This window comes from Neoarius graeffei, chromosome 12 (genome assembly GCF_027579695.1).
Source record: "Neoarius graeffei isolate fNeoGra1 chromosome 12, fNeoGra1.pri, whole genome shotgun sequence".
In the NCBI taxonomy this organism is placed as follows: domain Eukaryota; kingdom Metazoa; phylum Chordata; class Actinopteri; order Siluriformes; family Ariidae; genus Neoarius; species Neoarius graeffei.
Window position 1 is genome coordinate 44,465,446 of NC_083580.1, and position 26,731 is coordinate 44,492,176.

Here is a 26,731-nt window from a genome sequence, read left to right on the forward strand (position 1 = left end):
CTGTAGTGAGAACAGGAAGCAAGTGGAAGAAAACTTATAGACATGGAGGCATGCACTAGAGAGAAGGGGAATGAAAGTCAGTAGGAGAAAGACAGAGTACATGTGTGTGAATGAGGTCAAAACAGATAAGTTCAAATATCTGGACAAAGAATGACAAGTGCGGAAGAGAAGTGAAGGAGAGTGCAAGTAGGTTGGAATAGATGGAGGAGAATGTCACGAGTGATTTGTAACAGAAGGTTGCCAGCAAGAGTGAAAGGGAAAGTGTACAAGACAGTAGTAAGACCACTGATGATGTGTGGTTTGGAGACAGTGGCACTGACAAAGACAGGAGGCTGAACTGGAGGCAGCAGAGCTAAAGATGCTGAAATTTTCACTGGGAGTGCCAAAGTTGGACAGGATTAGAAACAAGACTATTAGAGGGACAGCAGATATAGGATGGCTTGGAGACAAAGTGAGAGGCAAGATTGAGATGGTTTGGACACATACAGAGGAGAGATCCAGGGTATATTGGGAAAAGAATGCTGGAGATGGAGTTGACAGGTAGAAGGGAAACAGAAATACCAAAGATGAGATTTATGGATGTGGTGAAGGAGGACATGAGGACGGTTGGTGCTCCAGAAAAAGATACGGAGTGTTAGGACTTGGGACTATCTTGGCCTCTAGAGGCCGCTATTATTTATTTTTCCTGTTATGTTTGTTTTGACAGCTAGAGGCCGCTATTGTTTCTGTGTTTTGTGTTTGTTTTCATGTGCCTCTTACCCCACCTGTTCTTCATTTTCTGCCCCGCCTAGTTTCTTAATTACCCTGGCTATATATACTTCCTCAGTTAGGCCTCTTGTCACTGAGTCTTTGTGCTGTTTATGGCTCGTAACCTCTGTACCATGTACCTTGCCTATGTCCTTGTGTTTTTTGTATTTTGCTTTCTTTTGGACTTTTTGGACTTTGTACTTGACATTTTTGGATCTTCTGAGCGTTGGATTTTTTGCCTCTTTTCAGGTTTTGGATTTTGACTTTGAACTTTTGGATGTTTTATTTTTCCCTTATATCTTCTGAGCGTTTGGATTTTATTTTTGTTATTTTTTGCTTTGGATTTTTGATCTTCTGAGCGTTGTCAATAAACTGTTTTTGTACTCTACTTTCACCTCACTCCTCTGCACTTGAGTCATTCCCCTGGTGGCCTAGTGGTGGTTTGCTGGATTACTACACCAGCGACCCGGGTTTGATTCCCAGCAAAACCCTAACAGAAAGACTCAGTCATGACCGACTCAGCAGAGGCTTCTTCAACTGTCTACCCGGCTAACCTTCAGGGAATTATGGCTGCTTTAACATGCTTCGGAGCTACCATGGACACTCATGGACGAACACTTGCAAGCCAACGTGAGGCCCTTGCTCGCCACGAGGTACTGCTTCAGCAAATTGGAAAGACCCTGGCACAGCTGACTCCTCTGCCCGCATCTCCTCCTGCTTCCGCTCCACCATCTGCTCCCACTCTAGTGCCTCCTGCCACGCTGCCTCCTTCACCTCGTGAACCCTGCCTTCCTGCACCACAGAGGTATGGTGGCAAGCACGGTGAGTGCCGGGAGTTCCTTACCCAGTGCCAACTCACCTTTGAGCTCCAGCCTACCACCTACACGACAGACTGCTGCAAGATTGCATATGTGATAACTTTGTTAGCTGATAAGGCACGAGCTTGGGCAACAGCCATCTGGCAGAGACAGGGACCCGAGTGTTCTGATTTCAAGCTGTTTATGGAGGAGATGCTTCATGTCTTCAATCAGGCGGACATCAGTAAAGATGCAGCCAGGAAGCTCATGTCTATCCGGCAGGGAGGAAGCGTTGCAGACTACGCCATCTCGTTCCGGATGCTCGCAGCAGTCAGTGTGTGGAACGAGACTGCCCTGGTTTCTGCCTTCCACCATGGTCTGTCCGACCCCATCAAAGACGGTCTGGCCTCTATTGGATGCCCAAGTGACCTCGAAACACTGATTTCACATGCCATTCATCTTGACAACAGGATTAGAGAGCGCCACCAAGTCCTGAGCTTCCCCTGCCTCAACCTGGAGTCCGTCCACCTCCTCCAGTGACTGTCCGGAGCCCATGCAAGTTGGCCGTACTCGTCTCTCCACATCTGAGAGGGAGCGCAGAAGGAGGGACAAGTGCTGCATCTACTGTGGCAAGCCGGGTCATTTCCGAGCCTCATGTCCTGAGCTCTCGGGAAAAGGACTGCCCCGTCCAGCCGAGGGAGGGTTGTGACGGGGGCTACCCTCTCTCCCGAACTTCCCGGCCAAGGAGTCTACATCCCTGTCTCCATCTCCTGGGGTGAGTCCGTCCACTCTTGCCAGGCCTTGTTAGACTCCGGGGTGGCTGGAAATTTTATGGATGTCCACTTCACCCGAAGAATCAATGTCCCTACTGCTCCTCTTGAAGTCCCACTGTCTGTGTCTGCCCTCGATGGTCAAGCTTTAGGTGACGGAAGAGTCACCCAAGTAACTTCTCCAGTCTTTCTCCAGTCTCAAGGTCACAAAGAAGAAATATCCCTGCACCTGATTCATTCACCAGAGTTCCCAGTGATTCTAGGTCTTCCTTGGCTTACCCGCCACAATCCTTGCATAGACTGGGTAACAAACCAGGTTGTGGAATGGGGCCCTGCATGCCATGCCTCTTGCCTGCTCTCTAGCTCTCCTCTGTCTCCTGCCGAGACCCCTGATCTCACTGAGTTATCTCAAGTTCCCACAGAGTACTGGGATCTGAAGGAGGTTTTCAGCAAGAGTAGGGCCGCCGTTCTTCCTCCGCACCGTGCCTACGACTGTGCCATCGACTTGCTCCCTGGGGCTACCCCTCCTCGGGGCAGACTGTTTTCCCTCTCTCAGCCAGAACGCAGGGCCATGGAGGAATACATCAAGGACGCTCTGGCCTCTGGGTTCATTCGACCCTCCACCTCACCTGCTGGTGCCGGCTTCTTCTTTGTCAGCAAGAAGGATGGGGGGCTCCAACCGTGTATTGACTACAGGGGCCTGAACAAGATCACTGTGCGCAACTGCTATCCCCTTCTGCTGATGTCCACAGCGTTCGACCTGCTCCAAGGTGCAACTGTCTTCACCAAGTTGGACTTATGGAATGCTTACCACCTCATCCATATCCAACAGGGAGATGAGTGGAAGACCACCTTCCACACCCTGTCAGGGCACTATGAGTACCAAGTAATGCCCTTCGGACTCACCAATGCACCAGCAGTTTTTCAGGCCCTGATCAACAACGTCTTGAGGGATATGATCAACCAATATGTTTTTGTCTACCTCGACGACATCCTGATATTTTCCAAGACCTTGCAGTAGCACCGCCACCATGTCCGCCAGGTTCTCCAGAGGCTGCTACAGAACCATCTGTTTGCTAAGGCCCAGAAATGTGAGTTTCATGTCCCCGAGGTCTCCTTTCTGGGTTTTATTGTATGGACGGGACAACTCCAGATGGATCCAGCCAAGACCCTGGCCATCCGGGACTGGCCCACTCCCAAGTCCGTTAAAGAAGTTCAGCGGTTCTTAGGATTTGCTAACTTCTACCGCAAGTTTGTCAGGAACTTCAGTTCTGTAGCAGCGCCCATATTGGACCTCACCAAGAAGACAGGTGGATCTTATGTCTGGTCCCCTCAGGCGGAAAAGGCCTTCAAGGACCTCAAGCACCGCTTCTGCACGGCACCCATTCTGGTCCTCCCTGACACATCACAACCTTTCATCGTCGAGGTGGACACTTCGGACAGTGGCGTCGGCGCGGTCCTCTCTCAATGCTCGGATGGAAGGTTGCACCCCTGCACATACTTCTCCCACCGTCTGAGTCCTGCGGAGTCCCGGTATGATGTGGGGGACCGAGAGCTGCTCGCGGTTAAACTGGCCCTTGAGGAATGGAGGCACTGGCTGGAGGGAGCACAACATCCATTCCTGGTTTGGACGGACCACAAGAACCTGGAATACCTCCAGCAAGCCAAGAGACTGAATCCACGACAGACTAGGTGGGCCTTGTTTTTCAGTCGATTCAACTTCACCCTATCGTACCGCCCCGGCTCTAAGAACACCAAACCTGACACTCTTTCCAGGCTGTTCTCCACTAACAGGGAGAGTGAAGTTGGGCCTATTATCCCTGTGTCCCGGATTGTGGCCCCTGTCCGCTGGGGTGTTGAGGAGGCCGTCCGACAAGCTCAACGCCAGGACCCCGATCCTGGGACGGGGCCACCGGGCCTCCTGTACATCCCACGTCAAGCCCGGGCCAAGGTTCTCCAGTGGGGTCACTCGTCCCCTCTCACCGCCCACCCGGGAGCTCAGAGGACCCTGGACTTCTTGAAAAGACGCTTCTGGTGGCCAAGCATGGAGAAGGAAGTGAAGTCATTCGTCCTGTCCTGTGATGTCTGCACCAGAAGCAAGAACCCACGACAGCATCCCCAGGGCCTCCTGCATCCCCTGCCCATTCCCCGGCGTCCCTGGTCCCATGTGGCGGTCGACTTCATCACGGGCCTTCCAGACTCACAAGGTAACACTGTCATTTTGGTCATAGTCGACAGATTCTCTAAGGCCTGCCGCTTCATACAGCTCTGCAAGCTCCCTTCTGCCCTTGAAACAGCCAAATTAATATTTACTCATGTCTTCCGAGTCTTCGGGCTCCCACAGGACATCGTCTCAGACCGGGGGCCCCAGTTCTCCTCCTGAGTGTGGCGGGGATTCTGCAAGCTCATCGGGGCCACTGCCAGCCTCTCCTCTGGGTTCCACCCCCAGTCCAATGGCCAGACGGAGAGGCTCAACCAGGACCTGGAAACCACCCTGCGAGGCCGGGTGATGGATAACCCGACATCATGGAGCACCTGTCTGCCATGGGCAGAGTACGCCCACAACACCCTGCAGTCATCGGCCACCAGGTTGTCGCCATTCCAGTGCCAATTCGGGTTCCAGCCACCTCTGTTTCCAGAACAGGAGGAGGACGCTGGGGTGCCCTCGGTCAACCAATACGTGAGACGGTGTCGCAAGACCTGGAACAAGGTTAGGAGGACCCTCATCCAGACTTCCAGGGCCAACCAGACTCAGGCCAACCGCCATAGAAGGCCTGCCCACATTTTCCGCCCTGGGCAGCGGGTTTGGCTGTCCGCCAAGGACCTTCCTCTGTGGGTGGAGAACCGCAAGCTTGCCCCTCGCTATGTTGGCCCCTTCAAGATTGTGCGCAGGGTGAACCCTGTCGCCTACCGGCTCCAGTTGCCCCAGACTCTAAGGATCAACCCCACATTCCATGTATCCCTGTTGCGGCCCGTACTGTCGTCCTCTTATGCCCCTGCCCCTAGGAATCCCCCGCCTCCCCGCATCCTCCAGGGTCAGACCGTGTTCACTGTGCGCCGCCTGCTGGACTCCTGCCGGGTCCGTGGCGGGCTTCAATACCTAGTGGACTGGGAGGGCTATGGCTCTGAGGAGCGCTGTTGAGCTCAGGACGTTTTAGATAAAGAACTTTGTCGGGACTTCCATTTGGCCCATCCTGATCATCCTGGGAACGTCAGGAGACGCTCCTTGAGGGGGAGGTCCTGTTAGGACTTGGGACTATGTTGGCCTCTAGAGGCCGCTATTATTTCTTTGTCCTGTTATGTTTGTTTTGACAGCTAGAGGCCACTATTGTTTCTGTGTTTTGTGTTTGTTTTCATGTGCCTCTTACCCCACCTGTTCTTCATTTTCTGCCCTGCCTAGTTTCTTAATTACCCTGGCTATATATACTTCCTCAGTTAGGCCTCTTGTCACTGAGTCTTTGTGCTGTTTATGGCTAGTAACCTCTGTACCGTGTACCTTGCCTATGTCCTTGTGTTTTTTGTATTTTGCTTTCTTTTGGACTTTTTGGACTTTGTACTTGACATTTTTGGATCTTCTGAGTGTTGGATTTTTTGCCTCTTCTTTTCAGGTTTTGGATTTTGACTTTGAACTTTTGGATGTTTTATTTTTCCCTTATATCTTCTGAGCATTTGGATTTTACTTTTGTTAATTTTTGCTTTGGATTTTTGATCTTCTGAGCGTTGTCAATAAACTGTTTTTGTACTCTACTTTCGCCTCACTCCTCTGCATTTGAGTCATTCCCCTGGTGGCCTAGTGGGGGTTTGCTGGATTATTACATCAGTGATCTGGGTTTGATTCCCAGCAAAACCCTAACATGGAGGACAGGAGGAGATGGAGTAACATTATCCACTGTGGTGGCCCCTAATGGGAACAGCTGAAAGAAGAAAAAAAATTATTTTTGGCCCTAAAAAGACACACACAGTTACCTTGAGGTCCAATAATTTGGCCCAGGGGGTAAATTAGTGTGGACTGTACCTTGGGGAACAAAGATGGTCTATGACTGTACCCCTATTTCTGAGAGTGTTGCTTATGTTACTAACTTGATATGAACTAGTTCTTATATGCTAGTTAGCCTGAGTTAGCCTCAGCAAGCAATAGTGTAGCTGTGTTCAGCACTAGAAAAATAGCTGGGATCTGTTGGCGAAGCAGATAAACTAGCAAATTATGTAAACTTTTTTTTTAAGTTTTGCTGTATGATGACATTGAAGGGCACCTCCCAAATTCTATGGTTGCCAAGGTATCTTTTTGGTTATATTGTTGCTCAGTGAAGACAGTAACTTTCCCAATTAGAACCCATGTCATAAGTTAAATTAAAATACAAACTAATATTTGCAAATTAAATCACACACACACCTGCATGCACACACACACACAAAAAAGCTATTCATCTTTGCAGGAGATTTGGGACCAGTTCTTACATCAGCCCAGAGCTGCAAGTTGTGGAAAAAGTCAAGTAAATAACACGTTATTTCAAAATATTATATAATTGCTTTAACTAAACATTTCACTATCTCAAGACACTATGTCATTGCATCAAATTGATCTCATTATTTCCAGATAGTATTGTCATGTCTTTGCTTAATTAAACAAGAATACACATGGAAACTGCTAGCATATAAGGTGACATAATTTTTTTCCACACAGAAATTATGTGAGGACTTATCACTGACTAGTTGTTCTGGAACTCCAGTTCTGGCAAAAAAGGTCCCTCAGTACTGCAATGGTAGCTGTAGTAGCGGAGGCCATAGTAAAAAGCTCTGGCCATTTGGAACATGCATCAACCACCACAATAAAATTTGTACCCAAAAAGGGCCCCGCAAAATCAACATGGATGCGTTGCCATGGAGATGCAGGCCATTCCCATTGGTGGAGTGGAGCATGGGCTGGCTCATTTTGTACTTGCTCACATCCAAGACACGTAATTGCTAAATTTCTTGGCAGCATGATGGTATAGTGGTTAACACTGTTGCCTCACAGCAAGAAGGTTCTAGGTTCAAACCCAGTGGCTGACGGGGACCTTTGTGTTTGCATGTTCTCCCTGTGTCTGTGTGGGTTTCCTCCGGGTGTTCCATTTTCTCCCACAGTCCAAAGATATGCACATTAGGCTAATTGGTGGCTCAAAATTGACTGTAGGTGTGAATGGTTGCGAAACTGCGACGGGCCTAGCAAGCCGGCAGTAGATTAAATGTGTGTAGGCTCTTGATAGACACAGACAGCCTCATCAGAGGCTGGCAACTGACAGGCCAATTGGCCTCTAGGGTGTCAGGATGATGATGATAATTAATCCCAGGGCACCATACAAAACTTCTTGCTAGCTCCTTCATCTTCACAACTCCTAGATGACCAATGTGGGGCTCATCCAGAACCTTGGGCCTCAGCAGGATGGGCAAGATAACCCTCCCCCCCCCCCCCCACACACACACACACACACATTACACAGCCAGCATTCAAGCAAAGTTCATTTTTTTCTGTAGTAGTATGGAGCCAAGGTGGTCTTATGACTGGCAGTCAACCATTTCATGTGGCTTCATACACTTGTGACAATGTCTTGTCATGTCTGGTCTCAGCCTTCACCATTTCTGATGTGACAGGTAGACTTTTAATTTGGCTAAGAGAAAACACAACTAATGTAATGTCTCCTGGTTTATCTTTGACAGACTCTAGAGGCAGATGTGACAGTCCATCTGCATTTGCATGGTCCCCTGTTCATCAGAACTAGATCTTATAACAATATCCCTAAAGGAAAATGGAGATCAGTGGCTGATGATCAGTAGAGTAAATTCCCTGCCAAAAAGGTATTGATTGAACCTCTTCACACCCCAAACCAGGCTCAATGCTCCTCTATCAATTTGGGCATAATTTTTCACAGCTCTGGAACATGATGCAAACACTATTGGTCTTTCACTGCTGTCATCCATAATGTGGGACATCACTGCTCCAATGCTATATGGTGAAGCATCGCAACCAAGCCTCACTGGAAGACACGAGTTGTAGTGGGTTAAGACTGTGTCTGAAGTCACCAGCATCTTTGCTTCTCTGAATGCATGCTCACAGTCCCTTGTCCACACCCACTTCCCACCTGCTTGAAGAAGTTTATTTAGGGGGTGTAATACCATGACCAGGTAGAGTAAGAAGCTGATAATAGTTCACAAACCCCAGAGAAGATCTTAGCTGTGAAACATCATCTGGTCTTGGAGCCTTCAGCACAGACTGAATCTTCTCCTGGCTCCTGTGCAACCTATTAACATCAATGGTATGTCCACAATAAGTGACACTGGCCTTGAAATATTCACATTTGCCCCTTCTTACTCTGAGGCCATACTCATCCAGTCTCTTCAAGACCTGTCTCAGGTTCTCCAGGTGTTCTTCATCTATAGCACCTGTGACAATGTCATCGAGGTAGCACTGCATACCCGACACCCCTTGCAACACTTGGTCCATGGTCTGTGGCCATATTGCTGGTGCTGAGGCCACTCCCAACACAAGTCTATTGTAGCGGCACAGACCTTTGACAGTGTTGATCATCAAAACTACCTTTGAGACCTCCTCCATTTCCATTTAGAGGTATGCTTCTGCCAGAGCCACCTTTGAAAAGCCTTGCCCCCCAAAGAGGTTGAATTGAATACATTTTCAGTTCTTGGTAAAGGGTATTGTTCTGCCTGAAGCACAGGACTGATTGTGAACTTAGTCACCACAGACCCAGACTGAGCCATTTTTCTTTACAACTGGGACCACTGGGGTTGCCCAGGGGCTCCAGTCAACTCTAGAAAGTATTCCATCAGCTCCCAGCTGATTAAATTCCTTCTCAACAAGAGGGCAAATGGCATAGGGAATGAGGCGTGCTTTGTGGAATATTGCATGAGCACCATCTTTGAAGATGATTTTTCCTTTAATTTGCTGAAATGTGCCAATGCCATCTTGGAACACAGGTGCAGCATCTTTTAGTATCTGGTTCAGTTTTGCTTCAGTGGACTATGGTGCACTAGACAGCACATGTAAGCTTTTTAGGGCACTCCAATCAAGCTTCAGCTTCCTCAGCCACTCATGTCCCCAGACAGGTGCACTTCCTTTTTCAATAATATACAAGTCTAACACTTCTCCCTGGCCACTGCACTCTTTCACAGACAGTATGCCTAGAGGAACAACTTTCTCTCCAATATAGGTTTTGAGAAGAGTGGAAGTTGGTTTCAGCCTTGCTATGTTGAAAACAGTCTCGCATTCCCTTTTTGGCATTACTGAAACAGCTGAACCAAAGTCCAATTCCATTTTGACTATCTGTCCATTTATCTTTGGGGTGAGCTAAATCATTTGTTTATCTCTCCCATGTATGCTGCATAACTGCAGGTTGGCCAATGCATCCTCACTTTCACTTTTGCTATCCATTGGCATTTTTGCTACATTATGCACATTTTTGTTGCCCCTACTATTTGCTTTTGTATTATTCTTGGCTTGGTCGCTGCGACAGACTCTCTTGATCTGTCCAATTTTCCCACATTTCCTGCACTGTTCGTTTCTGAACCAGCACTGGGATGATGAGTGATAGCCACTGCAGTGATAACACTTCTCCTGGTCTGTGGGCATCTGTGCAGCTTCTCTCATTGCAACTAATTGATTTACATTTTCTGCTTTTACACCATCTTGTAGTTCAAGTGCATTTTTTGTGGCTTTTTCTATTGCAACTGCAATTTCTACTGCTCTTTTAAAAGTGAGACCTGCCTCCATTAATAGTCTCTCATGAATTCCTTCTTGCCAGATTCCACAGATTAAAAGGTTGCGAATGTATCATCCAGTCCAGTGCTGAACTGGCAATGTTCAGACAGCCTTTTGAGTTCAGCAACATAAGCCGATATTGTCTCTTCTTTGATCCGATTCTGTTATGAAATCTAAAACGCTGTGCGATTAGAAGTGGTTTGGGCGATAAATGCTCCTGCATGACCTTCACTATCTCATTGTAACCTTTAGTGGCAGATTTGTCTGGAGCTGTCAAATTATGCAGAAGGCCATATGCCTTTCCTCCCATTTTGCTAAGCAGTACAGGAATATATTTCTCTTGTTCAATACCGTTCACACTAAAGAACTGTTCAACCCATTCGATATACAGTGGTGCTTGAAAGTTTGTGAACCCTTTAGAATTTTCTATATTTCTGCATAAATATGACCTAAAACATCATCAGATTTCCACACAAGTCCTAAAAGCAGATAAAGAGAACCCAGTTGAACAAATAAGACAAAAATATTATACTTGGTCATTTATTTATTCAGGAAAATGATCCAATATTACATATCTGTGAGTGGCAAAAGTATGTGAACCTCTAGGATTAGCAGTTAATTTGAAGGTGAAATTAGAGTCAGGTGTTTTCAATCAATGGGATGACAATCAGGTGTGAGTGGGCACCCTGTTTTATTTAAAGAACAGGGATCTATCAAAGTCTGATCTTCACAGCACATGTTTGTGGAACTGTATCATGGCACGAACAAAGGAGATTTCTGAGGACCTCAGAAAAAGCGTTGTTGATGCTCATCAGGCTGGAAAAGGTTACAAGACCATCTCTAAAGAGTTTGGACTCCAGCAATCCACAGTTAGACAGATTGTGTACAAATGGAGGAAATTCAAGACCATTGTTACCCTCCCCAGGAGTGGTCAACCAACAAAGATCACTCCAAGAGCAAGGCGTGCAATAGTCAGCAATGTCACAACGGACCCCAGGGTAATTTCTAAGCAACTGAAGGCCTCTCTCACATTGGCTAATGTTAATGTTCATGAGTCCACCATCAGGAGAACACTGAACAACAATGGTGTGCATGGCAGGGTTGCAAGGAGAAAGCCACTGCTCTCAAAAGAACATTGCTGCTCGTCTGCAGTTTGCTAAAGATCACGTGGACAAGCCAGAAGGCTATTGGAAAAATGTTTTGTGGACGGATGAGACCAAAATAGAACTTTTTGCTTTAAATGAGTAGCGTTATGTTTGGAGAAAGGAAAACACTGCATTCCAGCATAAGAACCTTATCCCATCTGTGAAACATGGTGGTGGTAGTATCATGGTTTGGGCCTGTTTTGCTGCATCTGGGCCAGGACGGCTTGCCATCATTGATGGAACAATGAATTCTGAATTATACCAACGAATTCGAAAGGAAAATGTCAGGACATCTGTCCATGAACTGAATCTCAAGAGACGGTGGGTCATGCAGCAAGACAACGACCCGAAGCACACAAGTCGTTCTACCAAAGAATGGTTAAAGAAGAATAAAGTGAATGTTTTGGAATGGTCAAGTCAAAGTCCTGACCTTAATCCAATCGAAATGCTGTGGCGAGCAGTTCGTGTGAGGAAACCCACCAACATCCCAGAGTTGAAGCTGTTCTGTATGGAGGAATGGGCTAAAATTCCTCCAAGCCGGTGTGCAGGACTGATCAACAGTTACCGCAAATGTTTAGTTGCAGTTATTGCTGCACAAGGGGGTCACACCAGATACTGAAAGCAAAGGTTCACATACTTTTGCCACTCGCAGATATGTAATACTGGACCATTTTCCTCAATACATAAATGACCGAGTATAATATTTTTGTCTCATTTGTTTAACTGGGTTCTCTTTATCTACTTTTAGGACTTGTGTGAAAATCTGATGATGTTTTAGGTCATATTTATGCAGAAATATAGAAAATTCTAAAGGGTTCACAAACTTTCAAGCACCACTGTAGGTGTTCCAATCTTCTGTGAAGCTATCAAATGCATCTAACTTTCCAGTGTATGGCATGCTTGTTAAAATCAGTTACAGGAGTTCTTGCTGTTCTTCCAAAGTTGTGGCTAACTAACCACTGAGGTCGAGCAATGTCCGTATCACTTATGGGGAGACAGGTATGGACATATCCTCCCCCCATTAAAACCTCCTTGCCATATTACATTAATGGCATTTAGCAGACACTCTTATCTAGAGCGACATACAACATACCCAAAGCAGCCTGGGGAGCAGATGAGGGTAAGGTGCCTTGCTGAAGGGCATTTCAGCCATTCCTGCTGGTCCAGGGAATCGAACCAGTGACCTATTTGGTCCTAAAGCTGCTTCTCTAACCATTAGGCTATGGCTGTAACCATTGTGTCTTTGCTTAAAGGTCCTGACTTCAAAGTTGAATTCTGGGCAAAATGTTCTATTTCTATTGCTGTTGGAGTTTTGAGATGTCTTGTTCCTGCACACACCATGTATCTTATGTGTAAATGGTTTGCCGAGATAAAATCCGTCCCGCATTTTATGATTCTGGAGATTGCCAAAGCAAGCAAGCAATATCATCACGTGACTGCCATGGGGCATGCTTGACCTACTTTTAACCAAAACAAGTCAGCATGGACAAACATAGGGGACTCCGCTCTCCCACCAGCTAAAAGCCAGCGGAAAAGAAAAGGAAAGTCTGCCTAGTGAGTACAACTGCAAGATAGCGCAAGGTGAGATTACATGTTTTTCTGGACAGATAACAATCATTCTAGCTAGTGCTTAGCTATCTTAGCCTTAGAATGCATGGGCTCAACTCCACAGTAGTGAGTATGGAGTTATATACCTATTGTTCTGATCTTACAGAGAAACAAACAATAACACAAAAGCAGTAACAGAGAAAAGATATATTCGTCTTTTGTTTCATGGATCTATTTGTCAATGTCACTTACAGATTATATACCTGTGACTCAAAACTCTCTGAGGTTGATGCAGAGTCATGATGTTTTCTGCTGGTCTCCATCTTGGTGTAATGCAGTTCCATAGTTATGCTAATTAGTTAAAGCTCCTTGCATTCGACTATTTCTGTAGGGGCATACTGATTACCTCAAGAGGTAGGGAAATGGTCCCAAAACGGAGAAGAGCAACCCTCAGCACATCAAAATGATCACTTTTCGTCCGCATGATATTGTTCTTGCAAGACATAGGAAAATGCCATGCACAATAAAAAATTTGAAAATTTCAGATGATTTTGCAGTCAGCACATTTAATTAAACAAGAATACACACAGAAATTGCTAGCATGTAAGGTGCCATAATTTTTTTACTGAATCAAACTAGGCAACAGCAATAGACAGAACCAAGCAGTGGATGATACAATAACACCAAGCATACATTACTAATCATATGACAATGGCTCTCCTCCATACTCTACAAGTATGTTGTTAATTTTTTTTTTTTTTTAAAGATTTTTTTTGGGCTTTTTGCACCTTTATTGGATAGGACAGTGTAGAGACAGGAAATGAGCAGGAGAGAGAGACGGGAAGGGATCGGGAAATGACCTCGGGCCGGAATCGAACGCGGGTCGCCCGCATTCATGGTATGGCGCCTTAACCACCTGAGCCACGACGCCCCCGTATGTTGTTAATTTAACTAATATCTACGGTCACAAAATAATTTTTCATGTAATTTTAACTTAATATCTTATTTTGACACAATGACTCAATATATTTTGAGCTATGTCATAAATCTAAATAAAAAGCGCCTTTAGTGTTACATGTTAAGTGAAAGTAGTGAGACAGGAACTTGAATGCTATGTTTTTCCTTACTTTGAGATCTCATTATTTCAATTTAATATACAACACCCCATTACCAAGTATATAGTAATTATTCATATTCCGCATGCTGTTTTCTTATAGAAATCCTGAATCACAATTTGTGGAAAAAAATGTTGAAATACAATAGATACAGGGCTTCTATAAGGTGTTATTTCAAACTGGACTAAAATAAAATCAGTGGTTTAGCTAGTATGGGATACAAGCCTAAAGGTCGTACCTGGGTTGCATTTAAACTTGTTGGGTATTGGAAACCAGCTGAGACTGGCACGACAGGTTATCTCCTGCTGTCCCTCGAGCTGCATTCCACTGGGACACGACAAGGACAGAGTCTGTCCTATCAAATAGGTCTGTTTCAAGGGTGAGGCGATGACACGATTAGAGAGTTGTGGAGCATCACATGAAGTTCCTGGTACACAGAACAAAGGAAGATTTTGAGCATTTGATTTATATACAAATTGACTGTTTTTGGTTAAAGTTGTAATGTACCTGGAACTGATATACACCAAAAGTCACCATCTTGTGGTAGTAAGTCAAAAAACTGGGGTAGGTTTCCAAAAGCCTCTTAAGGCTAAGGCTACATCCACACGACAATGGCAACGAGATTTTTTTTTTAAATATCGCGTCCACATGGGCAACGGATCAGTAAAATTTCAGGTTCATATGGCAACGCAACGCTTGCTGAAAATGATGCAATACACATGCCACACCACTACGTGCGCTGTAAGACGGTCCCATCGGAGACACCAGAACAATAGAAGAAGTAGATGCATGCGCATAAACCCCTTCTTCTGTAGCATTAGCCTTCTTCTGTAGCATTAGCCTTTTTGAGGAATGTCTTGTCGGACTTAAACCAACATCTGAAGAGGTGAGATCGCTCCTTTTTTTTTTTTTTCCTATTTTTACTGGCGGGATTGTTTTTGTTTTTGGAAAGCGCACGGGCGGTGCGCAATTTGGTACTGCTTCCGCAGTGTTTGGACTAAAGACTCTGCCCTAAGGGCTATTCTCTCTCTCTCTCTCTCTCTCACACACTTTGCACCATTACACAATAAATATTCACAGTGAAAATATTTTGTAAGCACGTTTCATGAACCAAGTTATAGGATTTGTTGACAACTCGCATCGAGTTCGTTACACTTCTACCCGGCGTGAAGCACTAACAGTCATGTGGTTGTGACGTCATCATAAACAAATCCGTTCTACTCATCCAGACGACTTCGCAACAGCGCCGTTGCCAGATTTTTTCACTCTGGAGCCCGTTCTCAAAAGATTTCGTTTTGGGGCACCCAAAACGCCGGTGCTGTGTGGACGCCAGGCCGAAACGATAAACAATTTTATCAGATTCACCTGAATCCATTGCCGTGTGGACAGGGCCTATGAATATCTTTAACTGCCTCTTAAGATCCATCATTAAGCTAACGTGGTTGTCCCAAACAATGTCGTAGCCAAAGTAGTACTTTAGTTCACTCTTAACTTACAATGGACCTGGATCACTCTTTCAGAACAAAGAGCATCTCCTCACAACTGAATATACAGAATGTGCATGTGCCTCTGAGGGACTCTCACAATCAATGGGCAGAAACTGGTGTTGAATCTGCTGCCGGTGTTAAATAATTTTTCTTGTACATTTCTTGTGCAAGTACATCGAGTTATATGTGATGGAATTAAGTATGAATATTGTAATGTCACACTGATATTACCACATTGCAATCAAATTTAACTCCATTAGGAAAGTGATTCTCATTTAGTGTCATAAATGAGACAAATTTCTGCACCTCTAACACTGTATATATATATATATATATATATATATATATATATATATATATATATATACACACACACACACACACACACACATCATGTGTCATGGCCGAAAGTGTTGGCACCCCAGATTTTTTTTTTTCCAGAAAATGAAGTATTTCTCCCAGAAAATGATTGCAATTACTCATGTTTTTTTAAACATGTTTATTTCCTTTGTGTGTATTGAAACAATACAAAAAAAAAACAGAGAAAAAATAATAATTTGCATAATTTCACACAAAACTCCAAAAATGGGCCGGACAAAATTATTGGCACCTTTTTAAAATTGTGGGTAAATTATTGAGTTTCAAGCCTGTGATGCTCGTTTAAACTCACCTGTGGCAAGTAACAGGTGTGGGCAATATAAGAATCACACCTGAAACCAGATAAAAAGGAGAGAAGTTGACTCAATCTTTGCATTGTGTGTCTGTGTGTGCCACAATAAACATGGAGGACAGAAAGAGGCGAAGAGAGCTGTCTGAGGACTTGAGAACCAGAATTGTGGAGAAATATCAACAGTCTCAAGGTTACAGGGCCATCTCAAGAGATCTTTGTGTTTCTTTGTCCACGGTGTGCAACATCAAGAAGTTCCAAACCCATGGCACTGTAGCTAATCTCCCTGGACGAGGACAAAAGAGAAAAATTGATGCAAGGTTGCAACGCAGGATTGTCCGAATGGTGGATAAGCAGCCCCAATCAAGTTCCAAATGTATTCAAGTTCTCCTGCAGACTCAGGGTGCATCAGTGTCAGCGCAAACTATCCGTCGACATTTGAATGAAATGAAACGCTATGGCAGAAGACCAAGGAGGACCCCACTGCTGACACAGAGACATAAAAAAGCTAGTCTGCAGTTTGCCAAAATGTACGTGAATAAGCCAAAATCCTTCTGGGAAAACGTCTTGTGGACAGATGAGACCAAGATAGAGCTTTTTGGCAAAACACATCATTCTACTGTTTACCGAAAACGGAATGAGGCCTACAAAGAAAAGAACACAATACCTACAGTCAAATATGGTGGAGGTTCAAAGATGTTTTGGGGTTGTTTTGCTGCTTCTGGTACTGGATGCCTTGACTGTGTGCAAGGTATCATGAAATCTGAAGATTATCAAGGGATTTTGGGTCGCAATGTAGGGCCCAGTGTCAGAAAGCTGGGTTTGTGTCCTAGGTCATGGGTCTTCCAGCAGGACAATGACCCCAAACATACCTCAAAAAGCACCCAGAAATGGATGGAAAGAAAGCACTGGAGGGTTCTAAAGCGGCCAGCAATGAGTCCTGATATGAATCCCATTGAACACCTGTGGAGAGATCTTAAAATTGCTGTTGGGATAAGGCACCCTTCAAATATGAGAGAACTGCAGCAATTTGCAAAAGAAGAGTGGTCCAAAATTCCAGTTGAGAGGTGTAAGAAGCTTGTTGATGGTTATAGGAAGCGATTGATTTCAGTTATTTTTTCCAAAGGGTGTGCAACCAAATATTAAGTTGAGGGTGCCAACAATTTTGTCCAACCCATTTTTTGAGTTTTGCATGAAATTATATCAATTTTGCTTTTTTCCTTTTTATTTTTGTTTTAATCCAGTGCACACAAAGGAAATAAACATGTATATAACAAAACGTGTAAATGCAATAATTTTCTGGGAGATATGCTTCATTTTCTGGAAAAAAATCTGGGGTGCCAACACTTTCGGCCATGACTGTGTGTATATATATATATATATATATATATATATATATATATATATATATATATATTTCTTCTTTTGGCTGCTCCCGATTAGGGGTCACCACAGCGGATCTTTCGTCTCCATTGCTCCGTCTTCCGCATCCTTCTCTACCACACCTGCCACTTTCATGTCCTCTCTTACCACATCCATGTATCTCCTCTTTGGCCTTCCTTGTTTTCGTTTGCCTGGCAGCTCCATCCTCAACATTCTCCTTCCCACATGCTCTGCATCTCTTCTCAGGATGTACCCATACCATCTCAGTCTCATCTCTCTTAGCTTAATTCCCACATGTGCTGTCCCTCTGATGTGCTCATTCCTTATCCTGTCCAACCTTGTCACTCCCATCGCAAACTTTAACATCCTCAACTACGCCACCTCCAACTCTGCCTCCTGTCTCTTCGTTAAGGGTACGGTCTCTAATCCATACATCACAGCTGGTCTCACTACTGTCTTATACATCTTACCTTTCACTTTTGCTGGGACTTTCCTATCACAAATAACTCCCGAAATCCTTCTCCAACTGCTCCACCCTGCCTGCACTCTCTTTCTCACCTCACTATCGCAGCCCCCATTTTCCTACACAGCTGACCCCAGGTACTTGAATTCACCAACTTTACGTCTACTCCTTGCATCTTCACTACACTCTCATCCCTATTCTCATTGATGCACATGTATTCTGTTTTGCTACTGCTCACCTTCATTCCTCTTCGTTCCAATGCATACCTCCATCTCTCCATACCCAACTCAGCCTCCTTTCTACTTTCACCACATATCACAATATCATCCACAAACATGTTCCATGGTGACTCTTGCCTCACTTTGTCCATCAAGCTATCCATCACTATGGCAAACAAAAAAGGACTCAAAGCAGATCCTTGATGGAGTCCCACCTTCACCTTGAACCATTCAGTTGTTCCAACTGCACACCTCACTGCTGTTTCACTGTTCTCATACATGTCTTGCACCACTCTAATATACTTCTCATTCACTCCACTCTTTCTCATACAATACCATAACTTATCTCTCGGCACTCTATCGTATGCCTTCTCCAGGTCTACAAACACACAATGTAGCTTTCTCTGGCCTTCTCTGTACTTCTCCATTAACATTCTTAAAGCAAAAATTGCATCCGACATGCTCTTCCTTGGCATAAACCCGTACTGCTGTTCACAGATTGCTACCTCTCTTCTCAGTCTTGCCTCCAATACCCTTTCCCATAGCTTCATGGTGTGGCTTATCAGTTTTATTCCTCTGTAGTTACTGCAGCTCTGTACATCTCCCTTATTCTTGTATATTGGGACTAGCACACTCTCCATTCATTTGGCATTTTCTCATTCTCTAGGATCTTATTAAACAATCTCAATAAACAATAATATATATATATATATATATATATATATATATATATATATATATATATATATATATATAATTTTTTTTATTACACACACACACACACACACACACACACACACACACACACAGAGTGGTGCTTGAAAGTTTGTGAACTCTTTAGAATTTTCTATATTTATGCATAAATATGACCTAAAACAACATCAGACTTTCACGCAAGTCCTAAAAGTAGATAAAGAGAACCCAGTTAAACAAATGAGACAAAAATATTATACCTGGTCATTTATTTATTGAGGAAAATGATCCAATATTACATATCTGTGAGTGGCAAAAGTATGTGAACCTCTAGGATTAGCAGTTAATTTGAAGGTGAAATTAGAGTCAGGTGTTTTCAATCAATAGGATGGCAATCAGGTGTGAGTGGGCACCCTGTTTTATTTAAAGAACAGGGATCTATCAAAGTCTGATCTTCACAACACATGTTTGTGGAAGTGTATCATGACATGAACAAAGGAGATTTCTGAGGACCTCAGAAAAAAGCGTTGTTGATGCTCATCAGGTTGGAAAAGGTTACAAAACCATCTCGAAAGAGTTTGGACTCCACTAATCCACAGTCAGACAGATTGTGTACAAATGGAGGAAATTCAAGACCATTGTTCCCCTCCCCAGGAGTGGTCAACCAACAAAGATCCCTCCAAGAGTAGGGCATGTAATAGTCTGTGGTCACAAAGGACCCCAGGGTAACTTCTAAGTAACTGAAGGCCTCTCTCACATTGGTTAATGTTCATGAGTCTGCCATCAGGAGAACACTGAACAAGAATGGTGTGCATAGCAGGGTTGCAAGGAGAAAGCCACTGCTCTCCAAAAAGAACATTGTTGCTCGTCTGCAGTTTGCTAAAGATCATGTGGACAAGCCAGAAGGTTATTGGAAAAATGTTTTGCGGACGGATGAGACCAAAATAGAATTTTTTGGTTACAATGAGAAGTGTTATGTTTGAAGAAAGGAAAACACTGCATTCCAGCATAAGAACCTTATCCCATCTGTGAAACATGGTGGTGGTAGTATCATGGTTTGGCTCTGTTTTGCTGCATCTGGCCCAGGATAGCTTGCCATCATTGATGGAACAATGAATTCTGAATTATACCAGCGAATTCTAAAGGAAAATATCAGGACATCTGTCCATGAACTGAATCTCAAGAGAAGGTGGGTCATGCAGCAAGACAACGACCCTAAGCATACAAGTCGTTCTACAAAAGAATGGTGAAAGAAGAATAAAAGTTAATGTTTTGGAATGGCCAAGTCAAAGTCCTGACCTTAATCCAATCGAAATGTTGTGAAAGGACCTGAACATGAGCAGTTCATGTGAGGAAACCCACCAACATCCCAGAGTTGAAGCTGTTCTGTACGGAGGAATGGGCTAAAATTCCTCCAAGCCAATGTGCAGGACTGATCAACAGTTACCAGAAATGTTTAGTTGCAGTTATTGCTGCACAAGGGGGTCACACCAGATACTGAAAGTAAAGGCTCACATACTTTTGCCACTCACAGATATGTAATATTGGATCATTTTCTTCAATAAATAAATGATCAGGTATAAAATTGTCTCATTTGTTTAACTAGGTTCTCTTTATCTACTTTTAGGACTTGTGTGAAAATCTGATGTTGTTTTAGGTCATATTTATGCAGAAATATAGAAAATTCTAAAGGGTTCACAAACTTTCAAGCACCACTCTGTGTGATTATATATCATACACACCTACCTACCATATTTTTCTTTATTTTAATTTACATTCTATATTTTCCCTTCATTTTGTCACTTGATTTTATGGACCACAATGGAAATACGTGTTTTCACTTTCTTGTGTCATCCATGTATTTTTAAGTTATTTACAATTGTTTGTATGTATTTACATTGGTTGATTTTATTCTGTAAATTCAATCAATTAAATAAATGTATTCCCTATACCTGCTCATTTCACTGTTACCCAATCATGCAGTCATGATTATTTCAACTGTTCTCCACAATGCCAAGTTGGCAAAGTTTTCCCTTAATAAATAAGTGTGTGTGTGTGTGTGTGTGTGTGTGTGTGTGTACACACACTTATTTATTAAGGGAGAACTTTGCCAACTTGGCATTGCGGATAACAGTTGAAATAATCATGACTGCATGATTGGGTAACAGTGAAATGAGCAGGTATAGGGAATACATTTATTTAATTGACTGGTTGATTTTATTCAGTAAATTCAATGTAAATACATACAAACAATTGTAAATAAATTAAAAATACATGGATGGCACAAGAAAGTGAAAACACTTATTTCCATTTTGGTCCATAAAATCAAGTGACAAAATGAAGGGAAAATATAGAATGTAAAATTAAAACAAAGAAAAATATGGTGTATATATATGAGTAGTATAAATAAATATAAATAAATATGATATAAATATAGAAAAGATAATACTGTGCAAAAGTACTTAGTGCAAAATACGAGTAAACAAATACCTGTTTCACAATTAACACGACAAAGGCAATATAATAACAGAAGACTAGTTAGATTATAACATAACATAAAAGGGTTGAGTTCTTTCTCTAAAAGCTGTTGAGATAAAAAGGTTCGGACTAGATGTTTGAAAGCACTTTTGGAAGACTGAGACTGTATATGACTAGGTAAACCATTCCAAAGGCAAGCACTAGTATGTGAAAGAGGACTGTCCAAAAGATCTAATAGAAGGAATAAACAGAGAGAGGGGCCTGAATGGGTATTATGGCAGGAAGAATTTGGAATAAAGGCAATGTTAGATATTGTGGAGCATTACCATGAATAATGTTGTGCATGTGATGTAATTTAAGCTGTTTGACTCGTAGGCTCACTGGCAACATCTTGACCTGCTCAAACTCAACATGACCTATATGGGCCCTAGGAGAGGCACTGAGTAGATATCAAGCTATTTTGTTCCAAGTTGTCTGCAGACGATCTTGCTTTTTCTTGATAAGACCAGAACCAAGAAGCACTGGCATAGTCAAAATTACACTGCATTTGAGCTGACATTAAAAGCTTTTTGGTAGCCATGTCAAATTGTCTGGTCTGCCTATACAGGAATTTAAGTTTAGTGTTGGATTTACTAATGACAGTGTCAGCGATTTGGCTCCCTGATAGTGACTGGTCAAGAACAACTCCTAAATAGTTAACACAGGTTTTTCTGGCAACGGTTTGACCATCACATGTGACGTCTATAGACTCAGAACTATGGAGTCTCCATTTGGAACCAAAGAGTATGGATTCTGTCTTCCCAAGATGGAGGGATAGCTTGTTATCAATTAACTATTCACGGACAGATTGAAGTTCGGAAGACAGCTGCTGTTGTATGTCAACAGTATTCTTTCCAGCTACCCAGAGGGCAGAGTCGTCTGCGTACAATAGCAGTTTACTATTTACTGCGGAGGACATATTAATATAGATAAGGAAAAGCAAAGGGCCCAATATTGAGCCCTGTGGAACACCACACATCACATTAGCAGGTGTGGACAGTACGCCACCAACTTCCACATGCTGCTCCCTTTTACTTAGGTAGGCATGGAACCATTTAACCGCAGGTTTCTGAAGCCCCTTGGCTTCAAGCTTCATAAGACGAATGCTATGGTCCACAGTATCAAAGGCTTTTTGTAGATCTAGAAGTACCATACCTGTGTAATTGCCTTTGTCTTGTTCAGACTTAATATAGTCAGTGAGATGAATTAAACAAGTATCTGTGGAGTAAGAGGACCTGAAACCTGACTGGTACTCGTATAAAAGAGTTTATGATCTGTGAGGCACTGATTGAGTTGGTCATAGACAACCTTCTCAATCAGTTTGCTTACAATGCTGAGAATAGACACAGGCCAATAATTACCAGCTTCAGTTTTGCTGTTTTTCTTGTGTATAGGAGTGATCTTGGCAGACTTAAGTTCAGAAGGGATCACCCCAGTGGATAGGAACAAATTTAGAATATATGTGAGTGGGACTGTTATGAACTTTGCTCCGTCCTTAAGGAAACGTGCAAATAATAGGTCTAAACCAGTAACCTTATTCAAATTTAGAGAGAGGAGGATCCTGTGGACAGAGTCCTCAGTGATATATTGGAAATTGAACGAAATGTTTGAAGTATGAAGATAACTAAAATTCATGCACATGATCAGAACCGTATTTGCCAGTACCAAATGGAAGTTTACTGAGTAACAAAGAAGCAATGGTGGAGAAATAGTGATTGAAGTTTTTGCCGACCTTGGATTTGTCGAAACAAATTTCATCAATTTTGAGGCCAATAATGCTACTGTTGGCTTTGGATTTTGAAGTACCAAGGCTTTTTAATGTCTGCCATAACTTTTTGGGGCTGGTTTTTATTTTCCTCAACCTTGTTCACAAAGCTTGACTTGGCTTCAACCTTTTTACACTGTACAGAATTTCTAAGTTGAACATATTTATGATACCAGTCTTGGTTATTTGTTTTCTTAAATTGCTTGAGAGCATAATTTCTCTGGTGAATAAGGTGGAGTACTTCCCCTGTCATCCAGGGTGCTGTCCTGCTTAATGCAGACAGTCTTAAGTGGGGCCATTTTGTCCAAAACACTCCGAAATTTGTTCTTGAAAATTATACATGCCTCTTCGACATGAGTACAACTGGTGACATCTTGCTAATCAATCAATCAATCAATCAATCAATCAATCAATCAATCAATCAATCAATCAATCAATAACTGCAAGTAATGATTCAAAAGAGTATATTGGAATAATTCTTTAGAGACCTTAACTTGACATTATTATGCTTGTTAGTAGGATTCTTTACGAGTACAAAATGTCACCATGTGGTCACTAAGACTGATGTTGAGAACACCACTATTGCTTATTTTGGTAGAATCAGACACTAAAATTAAATCAATGGTAGTGGAAGACACATTTGTAATCCTAGTAGGTTCAGTTGGAAATTATACATAGACAAAATTACTGAGAACTCTGTACATTTGACTACCTGATTTAGGGTTGTAGTCTGTGCTAAAAGTCACCAAGTAGAAAGCATCCCAGTTTGGAAAAATTGTCACACTTGAGGCAAGACAGTTCCAAATTATTGTAAAAGTCAGTATCCGTAGGAGGTCTGTAACAGACACCAACTAACAGTGGTCTCATTTTCGGCATGTGCAGTTCAGACCATAGTGTGACCATCAAGGTCACCATCGAGATCGATGCGGGGGGGTGTAAGCGATGTCAGCCCAGATGTAGGTACAGACACCCCCTCCATTTCTATTTCGATCCTTGCAAAGAAAGTTGTATCCATGTATGGCAACTTCGGTGTCAGTCACGGTGTCATCAAGCCAGGTTTTGGTCACTCCTATCGCTGCAGCCTGGGATTTCGAGGCAATGATGCAAAGCTCATCCACCTTAGGAAGGAGGTTTCAGGCATTGATGTGGAGGAAATGGAGGCCTTTGGACTTGAAACAGTCAAAGTCTATCTCTTTGTCTATAGGTGGGACCTGGAGATGATCAGTTGCCACCTCAAGAACAGGAGTTGTACTCACATCACTGTCAACAGGTGCAAAAGATGTGCACCTTGGACATGACCAGGGGTCATCACTAGTTGACAGGGCATTGTATGTGACTATGTCCATGTTGAGACATTTGTAGTGCACCCTTAAGCTGCAAACATCGCAGAACACACCTCGTTGGTTGGATTTCACTGGTTTACCACAGACACTGCATGGATATCTAACAGGGCCGGGATTCAGATGTGAATCACCTGCTAGCAGTACCAGTAACACGGCGAGGTAGAGGCAAATGTCTACAGATGGGGGGTTTGTTTACGTTGTCTGATGGCTGCGTCCATGACCTTCCAGTTGCTGTGAGCATTATTAGATACCAAGTTCAGAATCGTCAACTTCGAGCACCACGAAATAATCCGATAGCAGTCAGCTTTGTCCATGTTTCTTCTGTAGAAATGATTTATATATCATAATCCATCTGGGTGTTCAGTGAGATTTTCCAATCTTGGGTAGGAACTTAGAAAAAGGCTGAAAATCACAAGAGCTGTCAAAATACCAGTGCTACCCACCATCCTAAACTAAGCTAAGCTTCGCTTAAAGATATATTTGTGGGTATTTTTCACTTTCTCTATGTTTACACTGCAAAGAAACTGGCTGGCACGTTTAAGCTAACCTGAGCAACAGCTGATGAAATGACTGACTTTAGTAAATGTGTGGAAAGATAAATAGCAAAAAGACCTTTTTCCCTCTTGGAGAGTCAAATAAAGTGAGCCAGCATCGTAATAAGTTAGTAATAAGCTGCAAAACCGTTAAAACATTAGTGAACAAAGATAACAAACGAGGGCCTAAATCACACAGCCTTGTCTTTGCTGCATGAAAAACAAACACGAAACACAAAAATGAAAAAAAAATTTACTGCACGCTTTGATGGCACGCGCTTTGCCGGGTTCCTTTAAACCAGCCGCGTGAACCTTCCACAGTCCGCGAGCTCAACTTCCCCATGAGGAAACAATCAGAGCGAAGTGTTTAATTTTAAACTTTAGATCAGAAATTTTACATCAGTTTTGGTTTGAAGTCTTCGGGGTTTTTCCCGTTTGTTTTTGTGCATGAGGTCTGAATTAAACACTGAGTTATATTATAATTACAGAGAAAATAAACTGAATTAAAAATATCACAAAGCAGTGCGTGCCTCGTACGCTTCCTCCGTTCACATTTGCTACTTGGTCTCGATTCACGGTTAAGCTCGCACTGGCCTTCAACAGGCTATTGAGCTTATTATTTGCTCACTCTTTCATGTGAACATTTGTTCATTTAATTAAAAAAAAAAAACATGCTTGGCATAAAAAAATGTTACTGTCCAAAAGTGTTAAATAGTTCAAACTATTAATTCCCACATTATATATGTAATGCGTAATGACAATACAATATATTAACATATTTTAACACTTCATATTTAATTGGTTTTTGGTTAAAAACAAACACCATGTGACCTCATCGACTAGATTGAGCAACTACTCATGCCTTTAACAACTACAGTATGAATGCCTTTAGCAACTACTAATGCCTATATCAAGGACGTGCACTGCAAAGATGCTCTTAGCAAAGTTGTTCTTAAGACTCCTTCTTACAAGTGAGTTTGGGAAAACCACATACGAAGACAATGTTCTTGGCTTAAAAATGTCTTTAAATTTACTCTTTAGCCCAAAAGTGCAACGTTATTGGGAAACTTACCCCTGATTTGTGGTATAATTTTGAAGATGTTTCACACTTGTCCAAACATCTCAGTTCATACCTTTTTATGTTTTAACATAAATACAAAAAACGAATGTGAGCATAATGTCAATAATACTTGTCCTATTGATAATAGTGCCTTTGCACAGAGTAAATGATAAATGATGGAATAGTATGATGAAGCAGAGTTATAGTTGAGTTACTGTTGATTATTTCTTATGCTTTGTTTCTAGACTTTCAAATGATCTTCAAATCTGAAAACCTTCTGAAAATTTACTGCTCTTTATCTGACTTACTCTTGCACTCCGTTTGCCCTCTTCTCCAGTTCAGGCCCTCTGTACATTCAGCAACAGTATCCCCGACATGGTAATATCCTTCAATGCAGGTGTATTCAATCTTACTGCCAACTGCATAAGCATCTTTAGGGTTCTAAACATGAACAACAAATAGTGAGGGAGAAGGTAAGTAAGAGGTGAGCCAGGCTGCATATTTGTTGATAGAAAGGTTGTATTTGTCACAATCCAGCCCGGAACTTCCAAATCCTGATCTGCGCCTTTGCGCTCCACTCCACATTTTCCCCATTCTCCCCGCGCTGCGTGAGCACATCTGCTCCACATTTGCTATTCGCCATGCTATGTAAACACTCTGATGAGAATTACTCAATGCAGATAAATATTTGCCGCAAGTTTTACGTTTACGGTCACCCTCTGTTCCCTGA

At 42.9% G+C, this 26,731-nt stretch overlaps 1 protein-coding gene across 1 annotated transcript in view; it reads right to left on the reverse strand.

Annotated features, from left to right (window-relative positions):
• c7b (complement component 7b) overlaps window positions 1-26,731 on the reverse strand; it is a 92,528-nt gene that overhangs the window by 10,870 nt on the left and 54,927 nt on the right. Inside the window, exons 14-15 of the mRNA XM_060934863.1 lie at window positions 26,310-26,442; window positions 14,111-14,299 (exon numbers count right to left, since the gene is read on the reverse strand). Of these exons, the coding sequence (XP_060790846.1) occupies window positions 14,111-14,299; window positions 26,310-26,442 (322 nt within the window). The remainder of the gene's footprint in view (window positions 1-14,110; window positions 14,300-26,309; window positions 26,443-26,731) is intronic.